This window comes from Chanodichthys erythropterus, chromosome 10 (genome assembly GCF_024489055.1).
Source record: "Chanodichthys erythropterus isolate Z2021 chromosome 10, ASM2448905v1, whole genome shotgun sequence".
Taxonomy (NCBI): Eukaryota; Metazoa; Chordata; class Actinopteri; order Cypriniformes; family Xenocyprididae; genus Chanodichthys; species Chanodichthys erythropterus.
In genome coordinates this window covers 16,002,501-16,023,331 of record NC_090230.1, presented here as the reverse complement: position 1 = coordinate 16,023,331, position 20,831 = coordinate 16,002,501, and the positions used below count along the sequence as shown (strand labels likewise).

General features: G+C 33.9%; 1 protein-coding gene across 2 annotated transcripts; it reads right to left on the bottom strand.

The window, feature by feature from the left end:
- Window positions 1–225: 225 nt before the first annotated feature.
- On the bottom strand, window positions 226–20,352 carry LOC137027770 (guanine nucleotide-binding protein G(q) subunit alpha-like). Of its 2 annotated transcripts, none has more exons than XM_067396213.1 (8): window positions 19,923–20,352; window positions 19,053–19,208; window positions 16,452–16,636; window positions 14,959–15,113; window positions 12,153–12,281; window positions 10,923–11,052; window positions 8,232–8,385; window positions 226–547 (listed from the first exon to the last, which is right to left on the bottom strand). In XM_067396213.1, exons 2-8 carry the CDS (start codon window positions 19,201–19,203, stop codon window positions 345–347), a joined length of 1,107 nt encoding a protein of 368 aa, XP_067252314.1. In that variant the 5' UTR covers window positions 19,204–19,208; window positions 19,923–20,352; the 3' UTR covers window positions 226–344. The 2 variants fall into 2 exon arrangements, with proteins under 2 accessions (XP_067252314.1, XP_067252313.1); XM_067396212.1 differs by lacking the exon at window positions 226–547 and adding an exon at window positions 5,111–6,626.
- Between the last annotated feature and the right edge of the window lie 479 nt (window positions 20,353–20,831).

Sequence of the window (20,831 nt, the reverse complement as noted above, 5' to 3'; positions counted from 1 at the left end):
CTAAATAATACTAGCAACATGTTTAAACATGCTAGTATTGTGTGTGAAGTATGGCACCCAATGCTAATCCATCTGAAAGTACTGCGAGTTCACTTTAATGCGCATTCGAAAAAGCAACACTTGTCAAACATCTTTCCAAACATGAGAAGCATTTAATAACATCTTGTCCAACAAAAGACAACATTTACTCCAATGAATCAGTCAGAAAAGTTCAAATGAGCTGTATTTACATTCATAGGGATATCCGTTCAACTCTGTTATAACATATTGAGTGACCTTCTCAATTTATTTGTCTTTGAAGGAAGCAGTTCAGATTGGGGTGCTAGACGAAGCCCCTCAGCATCTTAAAGCATACCGTAAGACTGCAGTTCCTTGATGAGAACTGTTTTCTTGACATCATAGAAGACCTTGCGGATGTTGTCGGTGTCCGTTGCACAGGTAAAGTGTTTGTAAATTTGCTTCCGTACTCCATTTTCACGGTTTGAAGCTTCTTTAAGGTACAGATCACTGATGTAGTCCATCGCTTCATCCTTGTTTCGCCTTTGGCCTGGGACCATAATAGGGTGGAGTTGGAGAACATTGAGATAAAAGACAAGGAAAAGGGAAATAAAATTCAACCAAAATTTAAATTTTGAAAAAGAACAAAAGATTTCAAATTTCACCATGGAAAACCAGTTTATTGATATTAAAGGCAGTTTCCATGTATTTGGTACTCTTTGTTTTTTGTTTTTACATTAGAAGCATTTTTTTTAGAACTATTAGAAATGCCAAACTACTTTTGGTAACACTTTATTTTACAGTGTCCATGTTACACGTTACATGTAGTTACTATAGTAAATACTATAAATTGTGCATAAATACATGCAACTAACCCTAACCAAACCCTAACTCTAGAGTAAGTACATGTAGTTAATTATTATTACGCAGAACTTAAATGTATAATTACCCTGTAACATAAACATCTTAAAATAAAGTTTAGCCCTATTTTTATATAACATATCTAAGTATTTTTTATGGCCTACCGAGAAGATAAGTGAATAATCTCATTTAATTTTCTCAATTTTTATACAAATCGTAGTTTTAACTACATTCATCAAGCTCAAAAACTTCAACCCTGTTACCCAAGTTATTGTAAAAAAAAAAAAGTTGATCAGTGCCTAAAATGTAGTCCCAAAAATGTAGTTACTGAATAACAGCTTCATTTAGGCTAAATTTGCAACCCTGTTACCCATTCTTTTTTTTTAGTTTTTCAAATTTGATGTTTATTTCATGCTTATTGGTAGGAAATAACACAAGGCGCACCAACAAATTGTACTCAAATAGTTTTTAGACACAATTTAAATAAAATTTATTGGAAACAGGGTAAATTTTAGTAACACTGTAGCAAAATTCGCAAGTTACATACACTGTTAGACCTTGCCTTTTTTACAGTAAAATACTGGCAACACTGTTGCCAGTAATTAACTGTTAATTATACAGTTATTTACTGTAATCTAAAGTATGTTACTGTAAAGATACCATGCACTAAATTAAAACTCGTGTTACCTCATTTCATTTACAGAAACCGACTGCCTCAAATTGCTGTAAAACTAATGCCGTAAAACTAATGCCTCAAATGTACAAACTAATATTTATTATATGCTAATAATGTGAACATATTTCTTTAGAGTTCACTAAAATCATTTTAAATAAAGAGATTTTCACCGCATCAGCAACTACACATCCACCATCAGTTAAATAAAACAACATGCAGCATATCATTAATGTTTCTTGATCTTCTTCTGAACCTAAGCACAGGCTCTACTCTTCAGCACAATGGACACACAAAACTAAAGTAAACTATATAACTGTTTTTTAACTTACAGTTTGTTACTGTCAAATTACATTTTGTGGGTGTGTCTTTTTATCTTACACCTTTAACCCTTTCAACCCCACAGGAACATCCTCTAGTGTCCACACTACAAAGAGTAAAAGTAACATTGACGCTGTGTTGCAGTGAGATAATAAAGTGAATATGTAAATGATTGAGCATTAGTGATGAACACCTGCTGTTAACAAGCAGAATCACTGAAAAGAGGAACAAGAATGGAAAAAATACTACAACTGTCTTCCAGCCATTACACATTATTAAACTCATTACTGACCAGTATAGCTTTATTTCTACAGAGGATCTTTTTGAGAATTAACAAAAGTTTAGATGTTGATGTTTTATTGAAACTGTTTGGTTTGATGTTACCATTGAGGAGATCTGTGTTTGCTTTAGTTGAACTCTTTACCCATGACTTTTTTAACATCTTTTTTTTTTTTTTTCCTCTGGCTGCTTAAACTATTTTTGCAAGTCATATTTGTTATGACAGAAACAAATGTGGAGAAAAAAAATCATTTAGTGTCACATGAATCACGTAGTCTCTTGATTCACTGAACTCATACTGTGACACACACAGATATACACACAAATATACTATGCTGGCACCCAGCATGAATTGTGACATAAAACTTTTGAATGTCACCATTGTAGAGATTCATATTCTGAATGTTGATTTCTCTGCTGTCTAAGGTAAGCAGGAGTTTCGAAATATTTTATGCAATAAAGGACTTCAATATTCTTCCAAATAACTGATTACGGAAACATTGCTGGTTCTTACACTGTTGAATCACAGACATAGTATAATCAATAAATATAAAATACACATTAAATCAAAGACTAGACACAGAAAGAGATCAATGAATTAGACAAGGCCAAGATGATTACAGCATCATCACAACAGCCAAAAAATCTGATCAACTTCATGTTGGCTTTTTCCTGCCAAAAGAGTCATTTTTCCCATGTACATACTATGTACTTATTATAGTAATTGCAGTAACTGGGTAATAACTACTAATCCTGAACCTACCCCGAAACCTTACCTTAACCAATGTAGTTACCTTATAATACCCAGTACTTTCTTAGGCAAATACACTGTAAATACATGTAAGTGCACGTACTGTAAAATAAAATGCAACCCAAATGTGTTTTATAAATACTCAGTTACAGCAGCCAGAGAAAGCTAACGTTAAAGAGTCAAGAGCCCAACTAAAGCAGACACTGGTCACCACGATGGTGACTACAAAGGTCAATAAATGTTTATTTTCAATAAAACATCAACATCCAAATCTGTTCTTTCTCAACAAGAACGTCTGTACATGTATGAAAGTAATAATGTTTGACACTCAGTGTGGCTGAAGTCAGTTGTAGTTCTTGTGTTTCTGCTCGTCTCTTCTCTTTTTTCTGGTCTTGTTTCTCTGTCTTTCAGCGATTCTGCTAATCAGGTGTTCATCAGTATCTGAATTCACTCACTTCTTTTCATTCACTCTGTCAAGTGTACTATATTACTGAACTAATGTAGGCTACTTTCTCAAAAATGACAAATATTACCCAGAATGCATTGTTTACTACAGTCTATTACTGTTTTAATGGAAAATGGGTTGGTACTGTCAGAATTTGTCCATTTTTTTAAAGCAAGGTTTAACAGTGTATAAAATGAACAGAAAATAAAAATTTAAAATGTAGTTTTTACCTTCTGAGGTTCACAATCAGTATTTTCTGAAGATTAACCACCTTCTTCAACCATTTGTTGAGGAATAAAAAAAAATTTGTATTTGTAATTTTGTACTCTATTCATGGAAAATGCCTCAAATCTAGTTTGATTCTGGTGATGATTATAAACATAAATATTAGCCTTAAGTAAAATTTCCAGTTTATGTTATAATAATTCAGGACATAATGATATTTTTTCTTTTATTTCTCATTAAAGGTGCTAAAGAGGATGTTTTGTTTTATACATTTTTGCAATATTACTTGAAACTGTCTTTACTAACTGCTAAAAGACTATTTATTAGGTGCACTGAAAGTAATAATATTAATATACATCATCTGTGCAAGAGGTAGGGCCTTAAAAACATCAGCACATAAACGATTGGCCCTCTGGCTTGTCAATCACTGCCGTTACGTTCCTTCTTGTGAGAAAGGAACGCTGCACGCTCCAGTAACTTTCCACACTCCACAAGCGCTGCATGCAATGTTTTTGTCAGGAGAAAGGAGTAACAACTGCAGATTATGAGTTACCTGAGTTGAGTCCCACATAATGAATCCACGAACACGACGACACAGCTAATGCCGGTGGTAAACACTCGTGTTCCAATAGTGGGTATGCACGTGACGTCATCGTCGACCATTAGGACTGCGTTCGAGTGGCACAAAGACTGAGCGGCAGCATTGGTTTTCAGCGTGCATGCCGCGAAAAACACACAAAACACATCCAAAACGGGAAAGAGTTTTGTGATTGACTGTACAAATAGCTTTGACACAAAACCTGAGGTATATATTTAAAGGCTGCTGAAAGCTACAGAAAAAAGAAGCCAATGGATCCCTGTAATTCACAGAAACAGCTGGACTCCAGCAGAGAAACATGGATTTGCAGTTATCATTTTGTGTCGAATTGTTCGATTTTGAGGTAAAATCATACCGTATATATTGCATTGTTTTATATTGTGTTGACAACACATCAATTAAATATTTACTATCTTATATCCTTCATAATTTGGTGTTTTTAAATAAACACTGACAAAAACTATACAAGTTTTAGGGCTGGACAATATGACGGTAGGCTATATATAACATTGATAAGTGATTACTCGAAATTTAAACCTTATTTAAACTTATATTGTGCATAATTGGGTGTTTTTAAATAAACAACACTGACAAAAACCCTACTATAAAACTATATATGTTTTAGGGCTGGACAATATGACGATATAACATTGATATAAGTGATTACGCGGATTTAAACCTACCTATATTGTAGTAATATAAAATATCCACAGGCAGATTTGCTTTGTGTTTCCCCGCCTTCGAAATCAGGCACATAAATGTCAGGAAACACGACTCCTGGCTGTATGTCAATATCCATAGATTAGGTTTATTTGACAAGTTGTAAGGAACACAATTCCAACCTTTAGTGTAATTCGTTAGTTTTACTCACATTTTCGCAGTTTCCCCTACTAAATCCAGTCATGCAGCAGGTTCTTTTGCCACTCAGTCCAGCTGAGGGAGCGCGTTTTCGGCGGGAAAGTGACGTCGATGCATACCCTCTATACTCGTGCACGAGTTTTGGGAGGCGTTCCCTCGAAAAGAGCTGTGAAGGAATGGGTTGTTCTTACACATGCGCTCATTTCAAAAACTCACGAACAAGTCTTTGGTTTCTCAGTCGACGAAAAAATCCTCTTTAGCACCTTTAATTATAAACATATTATTGTAAAACAAATTTCATCTTTCCCGATTGATTCTCAGTCAACACACTAATATTAGAAATGATTTCTAATTTTAATGACAGCAGATGGACTGATAGGATTCATTTAAATGCTTAAATGACAATTTAAGCATTTTGTATGTATTAATACTAAATGAATATATATTCCAGTGCAGTTTTATACTTATACTATACACAACAAATAGACCATCAGAACTTTCAGCCAAACTATACTTTTATATACATCATACAGTAAAACTTTATTTTAGAGTCCTTGTTACATGTAGTTACGTAGTAATAACAATAAATTATGCAGATTTTCATGCAACTAATCCAAAACCAAACCCTATAAGTTCAATTATTATTACTCAGTACTTAAATATATAATTACACTGTAACAACGACACCTTAAAATAAAGTGTAACCTATCATACTGTGTATAAAAAAAAAAATTCACACATTTTATAACAACTTAAACGTGTATTACAGGACAGTAACAATATAAGCTCCATTTTGAGAGATTATATTGCTCTAAAATAATATAATTTGTAATGAAAATGCTGTTTTAGATTACAAAAATAAGCAAAATAGAAACATTTTCACTTTAAGAACCCAACTTACATTTGGTTTTTGCTTGTGTGATAAAAATAGTAGATCAAGTTACATAAAGGAAATATTATTTTCTTTTAGGTCCTTTTTGAAAAGAAAGCAGTGCAGTGACTCTCCACCCTGTTGCTCTATTTAAGTAATCAGTAAAGTCAAATATCAGATCTTTGTATGTCTCAGGTCAGTCTCACCGGCAGCTACAGTGTCGTATTCTTCTCGCCTCCCCCTCGAAACCAGAACTTGCTGAAAATCTTTCAGCTGTATAGATGTATATGACAACTTCCTCATACTTTCAGAGTGATGTCACTTTAAGCATGGTGAGTAGATGGTGTCAAGAATCTACAGAAGTTTTTTCCCCCAAAAAATGACAAAACAGAAGTTGGTATATAAGAATAGATGAAGCAAAGACTAAGAAAAGACAAAGAAAAGCATAGAAGATGCACAAGAAAAAATAAATCAAAGTCATCATTTGTGCATCCCTCCAAATTAATTTTATTAGACTGGCTAAAACTGCTGCTTCATGGGCTGCTCAGAGCACTCCGTATTCCTGCAGAGACTTGATCAGGACAGTGTCTTTTACGTCACTAAAAACCATCCGGATGTTATTGGTGTCCGTTGCACAGGTGAAGTGAGGGTAGATGTTTTTGCACTCCTTTGACTCAGTATTCACAGCCTTCTGTTTATACATCTCTCTGATGTAGGTCTTGGCATCTTGCGCATCCCGCTGTTTGCCTGAGGGTGGCACCAAACCACAGAGGAGGGGAGGGGTTAGTACAAGCTTGGAAGTTAAGAGCGATTGAACTGGGAGGAGCACATGCAAATTAAAGAGGCGGGAACAATGAGGTAAGCAAAGAGAGACAATCTGACTAGGCAAACATTTTTAAAATCACTATTGTTAAGAGCTTCTGCTTGAGAATTAATATTTAACCCTTTTAGAGTCAAAAGAGCTCAAAGTTCATTTGTATTAAAGGGACAGTTCACTTAAAAATAAAAATGCTTGTCATTTTATACTGACCCTATATGACTTTCTTTGATCAAAAATAATTTGATTATTTCAACGTTTATCTGATCAGATATAATTGAGATTATTTTATGTATTATTATTTATATAACATAAATATTTTTAATATATATATAAATTACAGTATGTATGCACTGCATGTATACTGTATGTGTGTATATACTTTTTTTTTTCAGGATTCCTTGATGAATAGAAAGTTCAAAAGAACAGCATTTATCTGAAATACAAAGCTTCTGTAGCATTATACACTACCGTTCAAAAGTTTGGGGTCAGTAAGAATTTGTATTTTTATTTTTTTGAAAATAAATTAAAGAAATGAATACTTTTATTCAGCAAGGATGCATTAAATCAATCAAAAGTAACAGTAAAGACATTTATAATGTTACAAAAGATTAGATTTCAGATAAACACTGTTCTTTTGAACTTTCTATTCATCAAATAATCCTGAAAAAAAATATTGTACACAAATATTTTGTACAATTGTACACATTAAATGTTTCTTGAGCAGCAGATCAGCATATTAGAATGATTTCTGAAGGATCATGTGACACTGAAGACTGGAGTAACGATGCTGAAAATTCAGCTTTGCCAACACAGGAATAAATTACTTTGTGAAATATATTCAAATAGAAAACAGTTATTTTAAATTGTAATAATATTTCACAATATTACTGTTTTTACTGTATTTTTAATTAAATAAATGTAGCCTTGGTGAGCAGACGAAACATCTTTTAAAAACATTAAAAATCTTAGTGGTTACAAACTTTTGGACTGTACTGTATATATATATATATATATATATATATATATATATATATATATATATATATATATATATGAAGTGAGGCATACTGTCTCTATGAATTTAACCATATATATATATATATATATATATATATATATATATATATATATATATATATATATATATATATATATATATATATGAAGTGAGGCATACTGTCTCTATGAATTTAACCATAACAACTAGGCTGTCTATCTTTAAATCTCAAAGATGGAATTACCCCTTTCAGGGAGTCTGTTGCACAAATGCACAAAATTGGCTATTTTTTGGTTGCCGTTGGTAACGGGGGTAGAGGTCGAGAGATCTAAAGTGATCAAACTGGGGCCATTTGCACAAATAGTGCTCCATATCAGTGTTAATGAACTATATCCATCCTAAACCATCTTCTGTGAAAAAAAACCTGTTCCAACGGCTCTATCAATTCTGTTTCCTACATACTCCCATCTTAAAGGGCAGTGCAGGTCAGGGCCTATCTACTAAGTTGTTAATGTGCAAATCCTTCTTTCCATACCTCCAAAGCCTGTGAAATAACTTTTTAAGTCTGACGTCTTGATCTTTTCCTCCAGGATGTCCATCTTGTTTAGGAAGAGGATGATGGAAGCACTGGCGAACCACGGCGAGTGGATGGTGGTGTAGAAGAGTGACAAGCTTTCTTTCATGCGGTTCTGGAGCCGGAGAGAGGAAGCATTCAAATTAAAAGTTAATCAAATGATATAGACTCTAGGTGCTAGAGAGATTACGCAATTTATCAGTGCTGCATGTGAAGAGAACAGGAAGGAGCATTTCAGGGCATGTGTAAACATCAAATGATAGAAAGTGGATCTGTCAAGAAATGGCCAGGTCATGTTTCACCTCAGTGTAAACAAAAAATGTGTTTGCCTCAATACATAGTTCAGTCATGAAACTCTTCCAAGCAGCTGATTGGTTATCTTAAAGCTGACTGCTTTGGCCAATCGATCTGTTTGTTCTATCCACTTATCCTACTTATTTCCATCCCTAACTGGCTCAACTCAGTGCAGCGCGCCATAGGAATTTTCCTAGCCCTCCACCCTCCCCAGCACCACCTGCCTAGATCTGCTAGGGGATTCTCCCTACTTTCCTTGCAGCAGCGTGCATTCTATCATTGTATTCATGTGCATGTTACGGTAGTAGCCTTCACTCAAACAGCAGCAGTGTAGCAGATCCAGTCCGCAAAGACTAAACCTATGTACATTTAATTCTTATCAATAAATGCTTTTTAAATCTATCCTGAGAGTTGTTGAAATAATTTAAATAAAATTAAGCCTGTTTTTTTGAACCACTGAAATGTTTTGCATTGTGGTATTATTTTCATTACAAATAAAACCTGTCAGTAGCCTATTTTAATATGAAAAAAATCTCATTCTCATTACTACAGAAAAGGATTAGGGCCAAGCAATAATAAAAAAATAAAACCATCTCGAGATTAAAGTTGTTAAATTTCGAGAAAAAAGTCTAAATAAAATGTTGAGAATAAACACATTAAATTACGAGAAAAAACTCGTTAAATGTCGAGATAAAATGTTGAGAATAAACTCGTTAAATTATGAGAAAAAAATAGTTAAATTTCGAGAAAAAGGTCGAAATAAAATGTTGAGAATAAACTCGTTAAATTACGAGAAAAAACTAGTTAAATTTTGAGAAAAAGGTCGAAATAAAATGTTGAGAATAAACTCGTTAAATTACGAGAAAAAACTAGTTAAATTTTGAGAAAAAAGTCGAGATAAAATGTTGAGAATAAAGTCATTAAATTACGAGAATAAAGTCGTTAAATTACGAGAACAAATTTGTTAAATTACGAGAATAAATTCGTTAATTTAATGACTTTATTCTCAACATTTTATCTTGACTTTTTTCTCGAAATGTAACGACATTTTTCTCATAATTTATAGAATTTGTTTTCGTAATTTAACGACTTTTTTTCTCGTAATTTAACAAGTTTATTCTCAACATTTTATCTCAACTTTTTTCTCGAAATTTAACTATTTTTTTTCTCGTAATTTAATGACTTTATTCTCAACATTTTATCTCAACTTTTTTCTCGAAATTTAACGAAATTTTTCTCATAATTTATCGAATTTGTTCTCGTAATTTAATGACTTTTTTCTCTGAATTTAACAAGTTTATTCTCAACATTTTATCTCGACTTTTTTCTCAAAATTTAACGAGTTTTTTCTCATAATTTAATGAGTTTATTCTCAACATTTTATCTCGACTTTTTTCTCAACATTTTATAGTTACTAATTTATCGCAGTTACTGTGATACTCTGCGGCGAGTCCTACCAGTCCGGTCTGAAATAGCCCGAATATAAACACTTATTATAAGTGTTTACCATAATGATTCAAGATAGGACAAAAACACGGTTTGGAAAATGGATTCATGTTGTATATTCTCATTATATAATTTTTGTAAATTTTTAACACAAAAAAAGTTGCGGACTGCAGCTTTAATTTGTATTTGTAAAATCTTGGTATTTCTTATACTGAATTTAAAGTTGTCATGCAATGGAAGTTGCGATTATCTTTTCTTAAGAAATTGCCTAATTTCATGGTCACTTTAATTTATGATGATTTTATTTTTATTTAAATAATGATAATCTAATTTAATACAATTATTACATTAATGTAATGCAAAAATAAATACATTCAGTTTTAAGTTAAATTAAGTATCTCCATTTTGCTACTATTTATTGTACTGAATTTTAATTAAATTTATCATGGGAAAAAAATCATGTGTCTAGACTAGATGATTTTCATAACTGAACAAGTGTTATTTTAGTATTTCTCATAATGCTAAAGTTTGTTTTGTGCTTTTGTCATTTCTATTAGTTTTTATATATTAAGCTTTATTTTATATCAGTTTTAGTTTTAGTAATTTTAGTTCTTTGACGTAATTTTTGTTAAGTTTTTCATCTAATGTTTGTACTTTATTTGATTTCAGCTTTGTTTCAACAAACAGTATTTTAGTTTGTATACTGTAGTTTTAGTTAACAGTACTGAATTACATGTCACAGTATCACAATGGAAAAATAAGTTACGTAAATTTATTTGTTTCTTTGAATTTGCAGTGAAATATGACTCAGGACTCTGGAGAAACTGACCCTAGATATGCTAATCAGGCCATCAGTCAGGATGAGAAGGAAGGAGAGAGATACAGACAGATTGGGGGGGGAGAGAGGCTCACCTCCATGTTATTCTCCTCCAGCACCTGGTCGTACTCACTGAGGGAGGCTAAAAATATGAGCGATGTCACATTCTCAAAGCAATGGATCCACTTCCGCCTTTCTGACTTCTGACCACCAACATCTACAATCCTTCGGAGAAAAAAAAGTGGTAAGATTGTTTATTCTTGAAACTTTCTGTCTAAACCAAAAACATTCAACATTAACTGTCAGCCCCTATTGATTTGTTTCTACTTCCTTGCTGTCATATATCAAACCTGTCTACTGCAAAATATACTGGATTGCATCAGGTAATCAACTCACAGAATTTTTCTTTGTAAGAAAAATCTAATATTTTTTACATTTTCTGAAAAAGTGCAATACTTGCTGCAACAAGGCTCGAATGTTCACTGAGGCTGTCAAACTGTTAGCTATTGCTACTGTGTTTTTTGTCTAGGTGGTTGCCAGGCAGAAAGTGAATTTTATTACTGAGCACCACTTTTCTTACACCAGGGTTTCCCAAACAGAGGTTCGTGAACCCCTGGAGGTTTGTGACGGAACTGCAGTGGGTTCGCAAGTTAATGAAAGGCTAATAATTAAAGTCGGCATGAAACGGAATTTTGCGATAGTTTTTTTTCTTCTCTACTGTGAAATGGCTTCTCAAACAAGACAAAATGTAAGGCGGGACTTGATTTTGTTCATGGGGAATTGATTGGATGGTTGTGGTTTGCTATTGGTCGATCTAATGTGAGTGACAGGTTCTCCCGCCCTCACACCAGTAAACACCTTAGTAAACAGTTATGAGGGCCCATGAATATAAAAAAATAATGATGCAGATAAATCAGATGAATCATTCATATTAATAAATACCACAATATTCCATAAAATTGAACATTTTTTATTTCATGGTGACTTAAATCATAAAAATGCAAATTAAAATAGATAAATCATTTGAAAAAAAAAAAAAAAATAAAAATAAAAATCTTACTTAAATATTTTAAATATATGAATGGCCGGTTTCACAGACAGGGCTTAGATTAAGCCAGGATTAGGCCTTAGTTTAATTAGGACATTTAAGTAGCTTTTATAAATGTGCCTGTGGTGTGCATCTTGAGACAAAACAACGGCACTGACATATTTTAAGATATGCCAGTGCAAGTTGCTTTCAGTAAAACAGCTCAAACATGAATTTTAACCTAGGATTAAGCTTAAGCCTTGTCTGTGAAACCCAGGAGGAAATATGTTTGCGGTACCTGAGGGTGATCTTCTCCACGCTGAAGGCATAATCATTGATGCCTGTGGTGGGGAATCGGACTCGTAGCACGTCCTGCGCTGTGGGGATGTAGTCTGGGGCTGCGATGCGGTCCAAATTTGTCATATAGCTAAAAAAAAGATGCAACATACTTTAATGTTACATTTCAGAACTGTGTGAGTGTGATAAAGTGCCATGATGTTTGCCTTTTGCTTTATTGGTGTTTGTGCTTTAGACGGCAGTTTAATTAAACGTCCTGGTTTGTTTGTGCTTCTTATCATGGCCGGGTTTGACCAACTGAAAACATGATCAGGGAAGCAGGAGAAGAGAATGAGAAGGACATGCAGAACTGTGTAAAGGAGTGATTAGGTAACGATTAACAAGAACTCTCTGATGTACTTTACAGGAAATTTGCTTTACAATATGCAGTGCTGCCTTAATTTAAAGTGCTTCAGGTGTGTTAACGGCATTAACAACAACAACAACAAAAAATACTATGACAATCCGAGAACTGAAAATATGGTGAAAACATGACTAAAATAAGAGACAAAGCATCAATCGATCAATGGAAATACTGACTTGCTTGGACCGGCATGCTTGTCTAAAGATATAGCTGTATTGCCCTCCAATGGTTCCATTTGGATCTGCACTAACTATTTCTGGGGTTTTTTAACATTACATACATGAATATACAAAAATTCCTTGCCCAGTATTTTTTTTTTTTAATTAGACAATATTAAACTGTTAATACTATTAATATTATGTGTTAATTCTGATACGGTAACAATAATTTAAATATATGTGAGAAATATATTAATGTAATTATATCTAATAATATTGGTCATTTAATATTTACTAAATGCTAATTAATATCATAAAATATTAGAAATAAATTAGTTAATATGTTTCTATATTAGATAATAATATTGTAAATATATAATTTTAATTTAAACAAAATCTAGATAAAAATGTATTTTGTAAATCTAATAAATAATAATAACAACGCATATTTAATTTAATATTTTAATATTAATTTTAATTCTAATATATTAAATGTATATACAATTTAATAAATTATTATTTAATTAATTAATGTAATATCACAAAATTACTTATTCATATAGAATATGAATAAAGGTTAGTATAATATTGATTATTATAAAACATTTAAGAAATATATCAATAATTAATATCTTAATTATTTATATTAATAATTAGGTCTAGATTTTTTACACTGCTCTCTGGAATACTCAAATCTATTATGATCTGCTGGTGCCACGAACTGGCTGTAAAAAGCGCACGAAGAAGGAGTAAGGAACAAAAATAGTCTAATAAATCCAACAGGGAATACACAGGAGATCGCAAGAAAATAAACAAACACAAAGCCCAAGGCATACTTCGTTTTTTACATGCACAGTCGAACGCACAACCTTGCAAAGTATACTTCATTTGACTCATACGTGTACACAGGTGTTCGACACGTGCAGTTTTGAGCAATCTCGCACCACGAGTTACAGCCCATGTAAATATCTTTGTATTCTTTCATGCTAGAGTTGTGCAAATAAGGGTACTTTCTAATCTCTTGTCTATTTAGGCCTATATTGTCGCTGTAGCTTGCATGTGTTCCAGTCTGTTCTGTTTATGCAGTTTTTAAGGCACAATTAGCACCTAGTGGATAAACTAATTATTGCAAAAAAATAAATAAAAATTTAAAATGTGCATGTGCGACCCACACGTACAATGCCAAAATTCGCGTCAAGTACGCTGACTCTCGCGTACGTGTAAAAAGTGAAGTATACTTTGGGCTTTAAGGCTACATTCAGACATACATGTCAGTCCAAATCCGATTTTTGTAAATCCATTTCGAGCTTCATTTATATGTGGTTTGAAAATCGCATTTCTGGAAATCCATTTGAGTCTGACTTTCTCACGCCACATAAACGTCAGAATGTTTTCCTATGTTTCTGCCGTTGCCTCATCATAATGCAGTAGTCAAGCTCGGCGGCTACACAATGTCATGTTGTAAATAAGACAACATCTGTATTGCAAACCTCTCCATGTTGTGGTTGTTGTTGCTTTTGACGTATGCCTACCAACGTAACATCATTGCCATAGAAACCAATGCAGAAATTCCGGAAAACGAAAGAGTGGCATGGACACACAAATCTGATCTGAAAATTTACAATGCACAATGTGGACATCAATAATTTTAGATCATATTCCAATCGTTTACACAAATGATCAGATTTGGACTGACAGTGTGAACGTAGCCAACACAGGAAACTCAGGGGCATAAATGTGCGTTCACGGCATGTTGAAATTACCGTAATTTTGAGGTTTCAGCTTATAAAAAGCACTCATGTTCTCATAGAACTCGTGATTACAGCTCGTAAGATGGGACTTTTCTGAGAGCTCCCACTTGTACCACGTGACCGCTGCAGATTAGTTTAGGCTTTGATAGTGATGCTATGGAAAACGCATAATTCCAAGAGGACGTGCACAGCTCCGAATATAATGTCACATGTTGTCATCTTGAGCCTATGGTAATTATGACATAGCGTGAATGCAGCATAAATATACAGCGGATGATTGGCTAAAACAAAACAGGAGTTAACTAATTAAGTACCAGGGAAACTAACAAAGAACTAAGGAAAACAGGGACACAGAAACTATACAAAACAGAGAATACATGTAACAGCTGGCTCTCAAATAAATATTTCAGGGCCATATTATTTATTTAGTATTTTTTTCATGTAATATATATGCTAATGTGCAGTCATTATTTCAAAATCAAAAGATATACTTACTATTCTGTAGAGTCCAGAAGCTGGTACTCTCTACGACGACCGTAACAGGCCTTGATACCTGCATCAGCCCAAAGTCGACGGATACCCTCCACATACATTCTGTCCAAATGTGTTATCTGACGTATTTCTACTTCCTGAAACTGTTTCCCATATACCTAAGGATATAAACAATTGATGAACAATTGAGGCTTGTTTATAAGAACATAGAGTGGTTGTTAATTGTAATCTGTCTGAAAGGTGAACTGTTATTTATATTTTAACAATTTTCATGATTTTCAGTTATAATATATATAAATATTAAAAAGTATATAATGCTTATACATTTTTATATTTATAAATATAATTCTTCATTTTTTATTTAATTTTTTTATATAATTGATTTATATTTTAAAGTACATAATGTAATGTACATAATACACATATTTATAAGTATACCATTTATAAATATAAAGTGTACCAATTATTCATTTTTCAAAATACATGAATATAAAAAGTATTATATATGTTTATTGTATTTATATTATGATTATTCCTTTTAATATTTATAAATATTTTATAAAAAAGATGCATTGTCTATTTAAAAGTACAGAATTTTAAATATTTATATTTAAATTATATACCAATAATTTATAATAATTTTACAGTAATTATTATACATTTTTAACAAGTCAAAAAGTATTTTACAGTATATTAAAATATATTGTATATAAAATATTAAAAAAGTGAATCTTCAAAATGCTGTACAGTTTGATAAACAACAAAAAATACTGTAATTTTGATTCAATGAATGACCCCACTCATAGAAACACTAATAATCTCAAACTGCTGTTTGTAACAGGGAGTAACGGCTTGTGCAAACTGTGCCATCAGTGGGCGATTCAAGGAATATTGTGCACTTGATTTCAACTTTAAAACTGGGAGGGGTTCAAAACAACATGTTCTCCAACCAATACGCCTATATAAGTCATTTGTCACTTCCCCAAAATATGACCCATATGAGCATTTACTAAAGTTGCGCCCCTATCGACAACAGGACACTTTCATTTTAATGCATTGTTCCCTTTTATCTGCATCATATTTTGGGTTTTGCATAGCTCAATTGGCAGAGCATTGCAATATATAACAGTATGCAATCATGTGATCATGCAATCATGGGTTCGATCCCAGGGAACTCATGTGCTCATAAAGTGTATATGCAATATAAATCACTAAGGGTAGGTTTAGGGGTGGTGGGTGTAGTCATAAATAAATAAAATTAGTTTTGCTAAATGGAAATAGGACATGGTGTAAAAAGTCCACACATTGCATTTAAATGAAGACGCATTTTGATTGGTAACGACATTCATACGACAGACGTAACATGACACTGTGATTATTTTTATGCCAGCTAGAGGGTGCATGACTTTAAAACGTAAATCTAGGTCATAATAAGGTGCTTGAATGATCTATAGGGTTGTTTTTTCAAAAATCAGAGCTTTTCTTTGGCAGGTTACCTCGTTCTGTGGGTTAGCGTAGGGAATCCTTAAGGTGTTCATCGCCACTGTCAGAGCCTTCATAGCTGTGAAGATATTCTGGAAAACCATTTTAGTGTAGCCACGCCTGTCTTCTTCCGAAAAGCCCTTGCCATGGATAATCCTCATCTGCTTAATAAAAGTCGTCTTCCCGCTTTCTCCAGTGCCTGAATTCCACAAGAATAAAAGGACATGTTTCATATTAAATGCCTTTAACTACTATGTTCAAACATGCACTTATTTGTGTACATATATGTTTTACGTAATTACATCTGTAATTAATTCTGTAATTACATCTATAATTACACTGTCAACACTCTCCTTGCTCTTTAACCCACCCCTTAAACCTACCCATACCACCAAACTTGTGCCTAACCTAACCCCTATCCCACCTCAATAGAGTGGTGAAGGTATGATGTCAGAACCCAGAAGTCTAATTCACCGTTGGTTCCTTTTCCTATGGGGTTTCATAATGGGTTTTTTCGGTTTATGAGTAAAATAAAGTTTGTGGTAAACGTAACTTGACTATACTTTGATGTTTTGCACCAAGAGAAAGAACTGCACCACTCTATAGGGTGCAAGAGTGGCTGCCCACCTTTTCAACAGCTCTGGTTCCGGAAGTATTTTTTCCATTCATTTTTCCCATAGGGATTTTTTAAAAGTCTTCATTAAAGCATTATAAGCCATGAACCAACCCAACCAGTTACAAGGTGAATCACAACACTACAAACTTTGATTTGAAGCCATAAAGTATTTGAAAATCGGACAACAAGACAAAGGTACTGTGTACTTAAGAACTCCAATCCCATGAAGCATTGTGAACAGGGTAATTGATTTAAAAAGATAGAGAAATATAAAACTGATCATTTACAAATGTTGATTATGGGGCCGTTTACATGACACCGTTTTCAACTAATGGTTTTCTTTACAAAGTGACATCGCCATCTACTGGCCTGGCAGCATAATCCAGCATTTTTAGACATTTTCACGGATCCATGTGAATGGGATCGTTTTGACAACAATATACACACACACAAATATTTTGGAGATTACATGATTTACAGTGCTTCATGGGAGTGGGCGGAGCTAAAGAGCTAATTTGGCGCGTTTCGTTTTTTTCCGACTCTGGTGTCCTTTTTCTGCACGGCATCATGTAGTTTTTCTGCTGTTAAACAATTATTTTAAATATTAGCTGCAATAATGCAGGCTGGCAGCTTCAGCAGAAGCAAATACAATGAATTAACAACCTCGTAGCTCACACGTTTATAAGTTATTGTTTAAAATCGATTTCCCTATGGAGAAAATTAATGGAGATTTTACTTCCGGAACCCGACTGTTGCACTCTATAGTAGCAAAAGTGTTTTGCAATGCAAGATGAACAGAATAAGTACATTGTGCCTAACAATTCTTTTGTTCTTCTTTTGACAAAAGTACATAGCATTTAAAGACACACAATAAAAAAATTAAGTAAACATTACATGAAACAGAAAAGGGATGTCAAACACTAGTTCTGAAAGCAAGTCATGGTATGACAAAAATGGAGAACCGAGAGGAATGCAAGGTGCAGATGATAGCGTATGAGGCTTTCCTCATGCACAAAGGAATGTTATCTGTCCTGTTAACAAAGCGAGATGCTTGAATCTCAACTGACAGACAGAGACATACTGTGTCAGAAAGCATGTGGCCGAACATGTTTGGATGCCTTCAAACTAAGGTGTCCTCCACCATCGGGGGACTTTCTCTGCTGTAAAGTCTACAAATATTTCTCTCTTACTGTTTTCATTTAAGTGATTTGAGCACAGAAGCGTTAACTAGTTATCGGTGACTCAAACTGCAAATATTTGACAGGCAAACAATCACACATCCCATCATCAAATCAGTGTGAGCGGTGACAGAAAGGGAATCGAATGATGCAGTATCGCAAAATGCACATTTTTACTACAACAATGAGCAAGAAAAAAAATGCCAGGCATGTCCTGATGTCCTTGAGAACTTCAAGAATGTGTCCCTTAAGACATCACATGACAAATTTAAAAGCTGATAAAGAGTTTAGTCATAATAACTTGTTATCGACAACTACCTCCAAGTAGATGGCTCAACAACAATGACTTGTAAAGCTGTGATATTCTTTACAACAAACTTATTCCCACCTTTAAATGAACTTGTCACAACAATAATCTGTCTTTCTGATTTTCTCTAACAGTAATGCAGTTAAAAATATTCATAGTTTAATTGATTTCATTAATTATTAATTAATTATTTTTAAAATTTTTCCCATCAAAGTTTTTTTTATAAACAAATGTATGATTTTTTGCCTCTTCAGGCAAGCAACAGATGCACATTCTTGTATATTTATTATACAAGTGATATATCTATTTGTCAGCTTTGGAATGTGATACATATTTCAATTAGAACAATAAGAACACGCATAAACATGTATTCCAAATAATGATTTACTCCCTTTACAGTTAACATGACTCCAGATCCACTCCCACATTTACAAAGATCTCAGCTCCTTGGATGATTCTTTCAGTGTCCATAGTTGTGCTTTAAAAGATATATGCATAGGGAAAAAGATCTCACCTAATAAAAGTACTTTGATTTCTCTCCGTTCTCTTTTCTTCTGGTCTGCGAGGATTCTTTTGATTTCATTGTGTATTTCTATAGCGTTTTTCTCCTCTTCAGACAAGCAACAGGTGCACGTCGTATAGCACCATCTCCAGCAGCTCCCCATCTCTCCTATAGGACAGAATGAAACTTTCTGAAGACCACATATGAGTTCACTTTCACTTAATGTAAAGGTTCTTTAAAAAAAAAAGAGGAGGAATTAGGAAATTTACAACGTATACAATAGCGATGTTGTTTTGAATCGCAACTTATGAAAAGAATCAATTGAACCGGATCGCGAATCCGTCTGAACAATTCGTTCGCGACTGTATCTGTCCGACTGACATCTTATTAAGTTAGATTATAGAAATATTTTTAGCTAAGAGATGTAAATTAATTATGTCAAATTGCATTTATAGGTACAAATATACTTTGTTTTTAAGAGCCTGCAACAGACTAAACTGAGACAAACGAGCTTGAAATATGCTAGAGGTATTTGCGTTGTGACAGAAAAGAATCACTGAATCATTTTTAAAACTGCTCGAAAGAACCGATTCGAGGACATTAGCCGAACTTCCATCATTAGTGTACTTTCAAATGTATAAAATTCCATTCGAATGTCTACGTATGTATTAATGGACTGTTCTGGTGAGAACCAACTATTGTTTAATTCCGATATCGTTTTAAAGCTCTACTTAAAACACATTTCGCAATCTCGGACTTCCCCTAAGAAGAAAAAGACGAAACCCAATACTTATAATCACAGGTGCGCAGTGCCTTTTATTAAAATTATAAAGACAAGAAAAAAAGATAGAGACTGCAATATAAAGACGTCAAATCCCTCACCTGTATTCGTCGACACACCTGTACGGAGCCAGTAAAGCCTTTACGAAACACGATCCATTTTCCTCCCTGAGCCGAACTGGATATGAACCAATTTCTTTCTCCTGTAGAAGTTTTCTCAGAAGCTTCTCCCCCCCAAAATCCTAATTTTACTGTAAACGTTACATCATTCCCCCCCTGCCTTCAGACAGGTCTACCTGCAATTCAGGAAAGTCCTTCTTGAGCTGAGTGAATATGGGCTGTCTCAAAACCTATAGGTTGTGTAGTCAGCTGCTTACTGAGACTGCGGTATGAGGCATTTAGGTGGCTCACGCGTTCTTGTGTTTAAATGCTGCTAGACGGAGTGCAGCGGAACAGAATGCAGGGGTCTCGAGGCGCGTTTTCAAAAGTTTTTATCTTGACGCGAAACGCTCGAAAAACGCGACGCAACGTCCATCTGGCGCATGCGTATAGCGATCGAAAATAGTACCGACCGACAAGAACGCGCTCGATGTGAACGCCCACATAGGCGTGTACCAGTCAGCATTTTTACGCATCATATCTCCCAGAAATGCCGTCTTGATGGACAGCTTCCTAAGTTTTGAAACCCATCCGTTAATAAATGGAATGAACGCTATATAAAGTGACTACAAACCTAAAAGCTGTATCCACTTATATTGACATTGAAGAGAAAATACAGTAGGCCTACTTACTACACTGACCTAAGAAAATGAGTATAGATTATACATAGGCCTATAGATGATACAAAACCTGTTTTAGAAGTCACAAGTGGTGTTAATTTCTTGAATAGATGTGCAGGTATTTGACACTCCTCTCTCAGGCTCTGTGGATGTCAGTCTTTTGTCTTCGCAGGCAGAACCGGTTTATCAGGCTTTTCTCAGTGTTGTGAGATATTGAGATTGCCTATAGTCC

Excerpts from the sequence above, each read along its gene's own strand:
- LOC137027770 (XM_067396213.1), bottom strand. The coding sequence starts at position 19,203 with ATGGGGAGCTGCTGGAGATGGTGCTATACGACGTGCACCTGTTGCTTG. Across the intron at positions 12,282-14,958 it reads CTTCTGGACTCTACAGAATA|CTATATGACAAATTTGGACC; the intron begins GTAAGTATATCT and ends TCTTTTTTTTAG. Across the intron at positions 548-8,231 it reads TTATTTCACAGGCTTTGGAG|GCCAAAGGCGAAACAAGGAT; the intron begins GTATGGAAAGAA and ends TTATGGTCCCAG.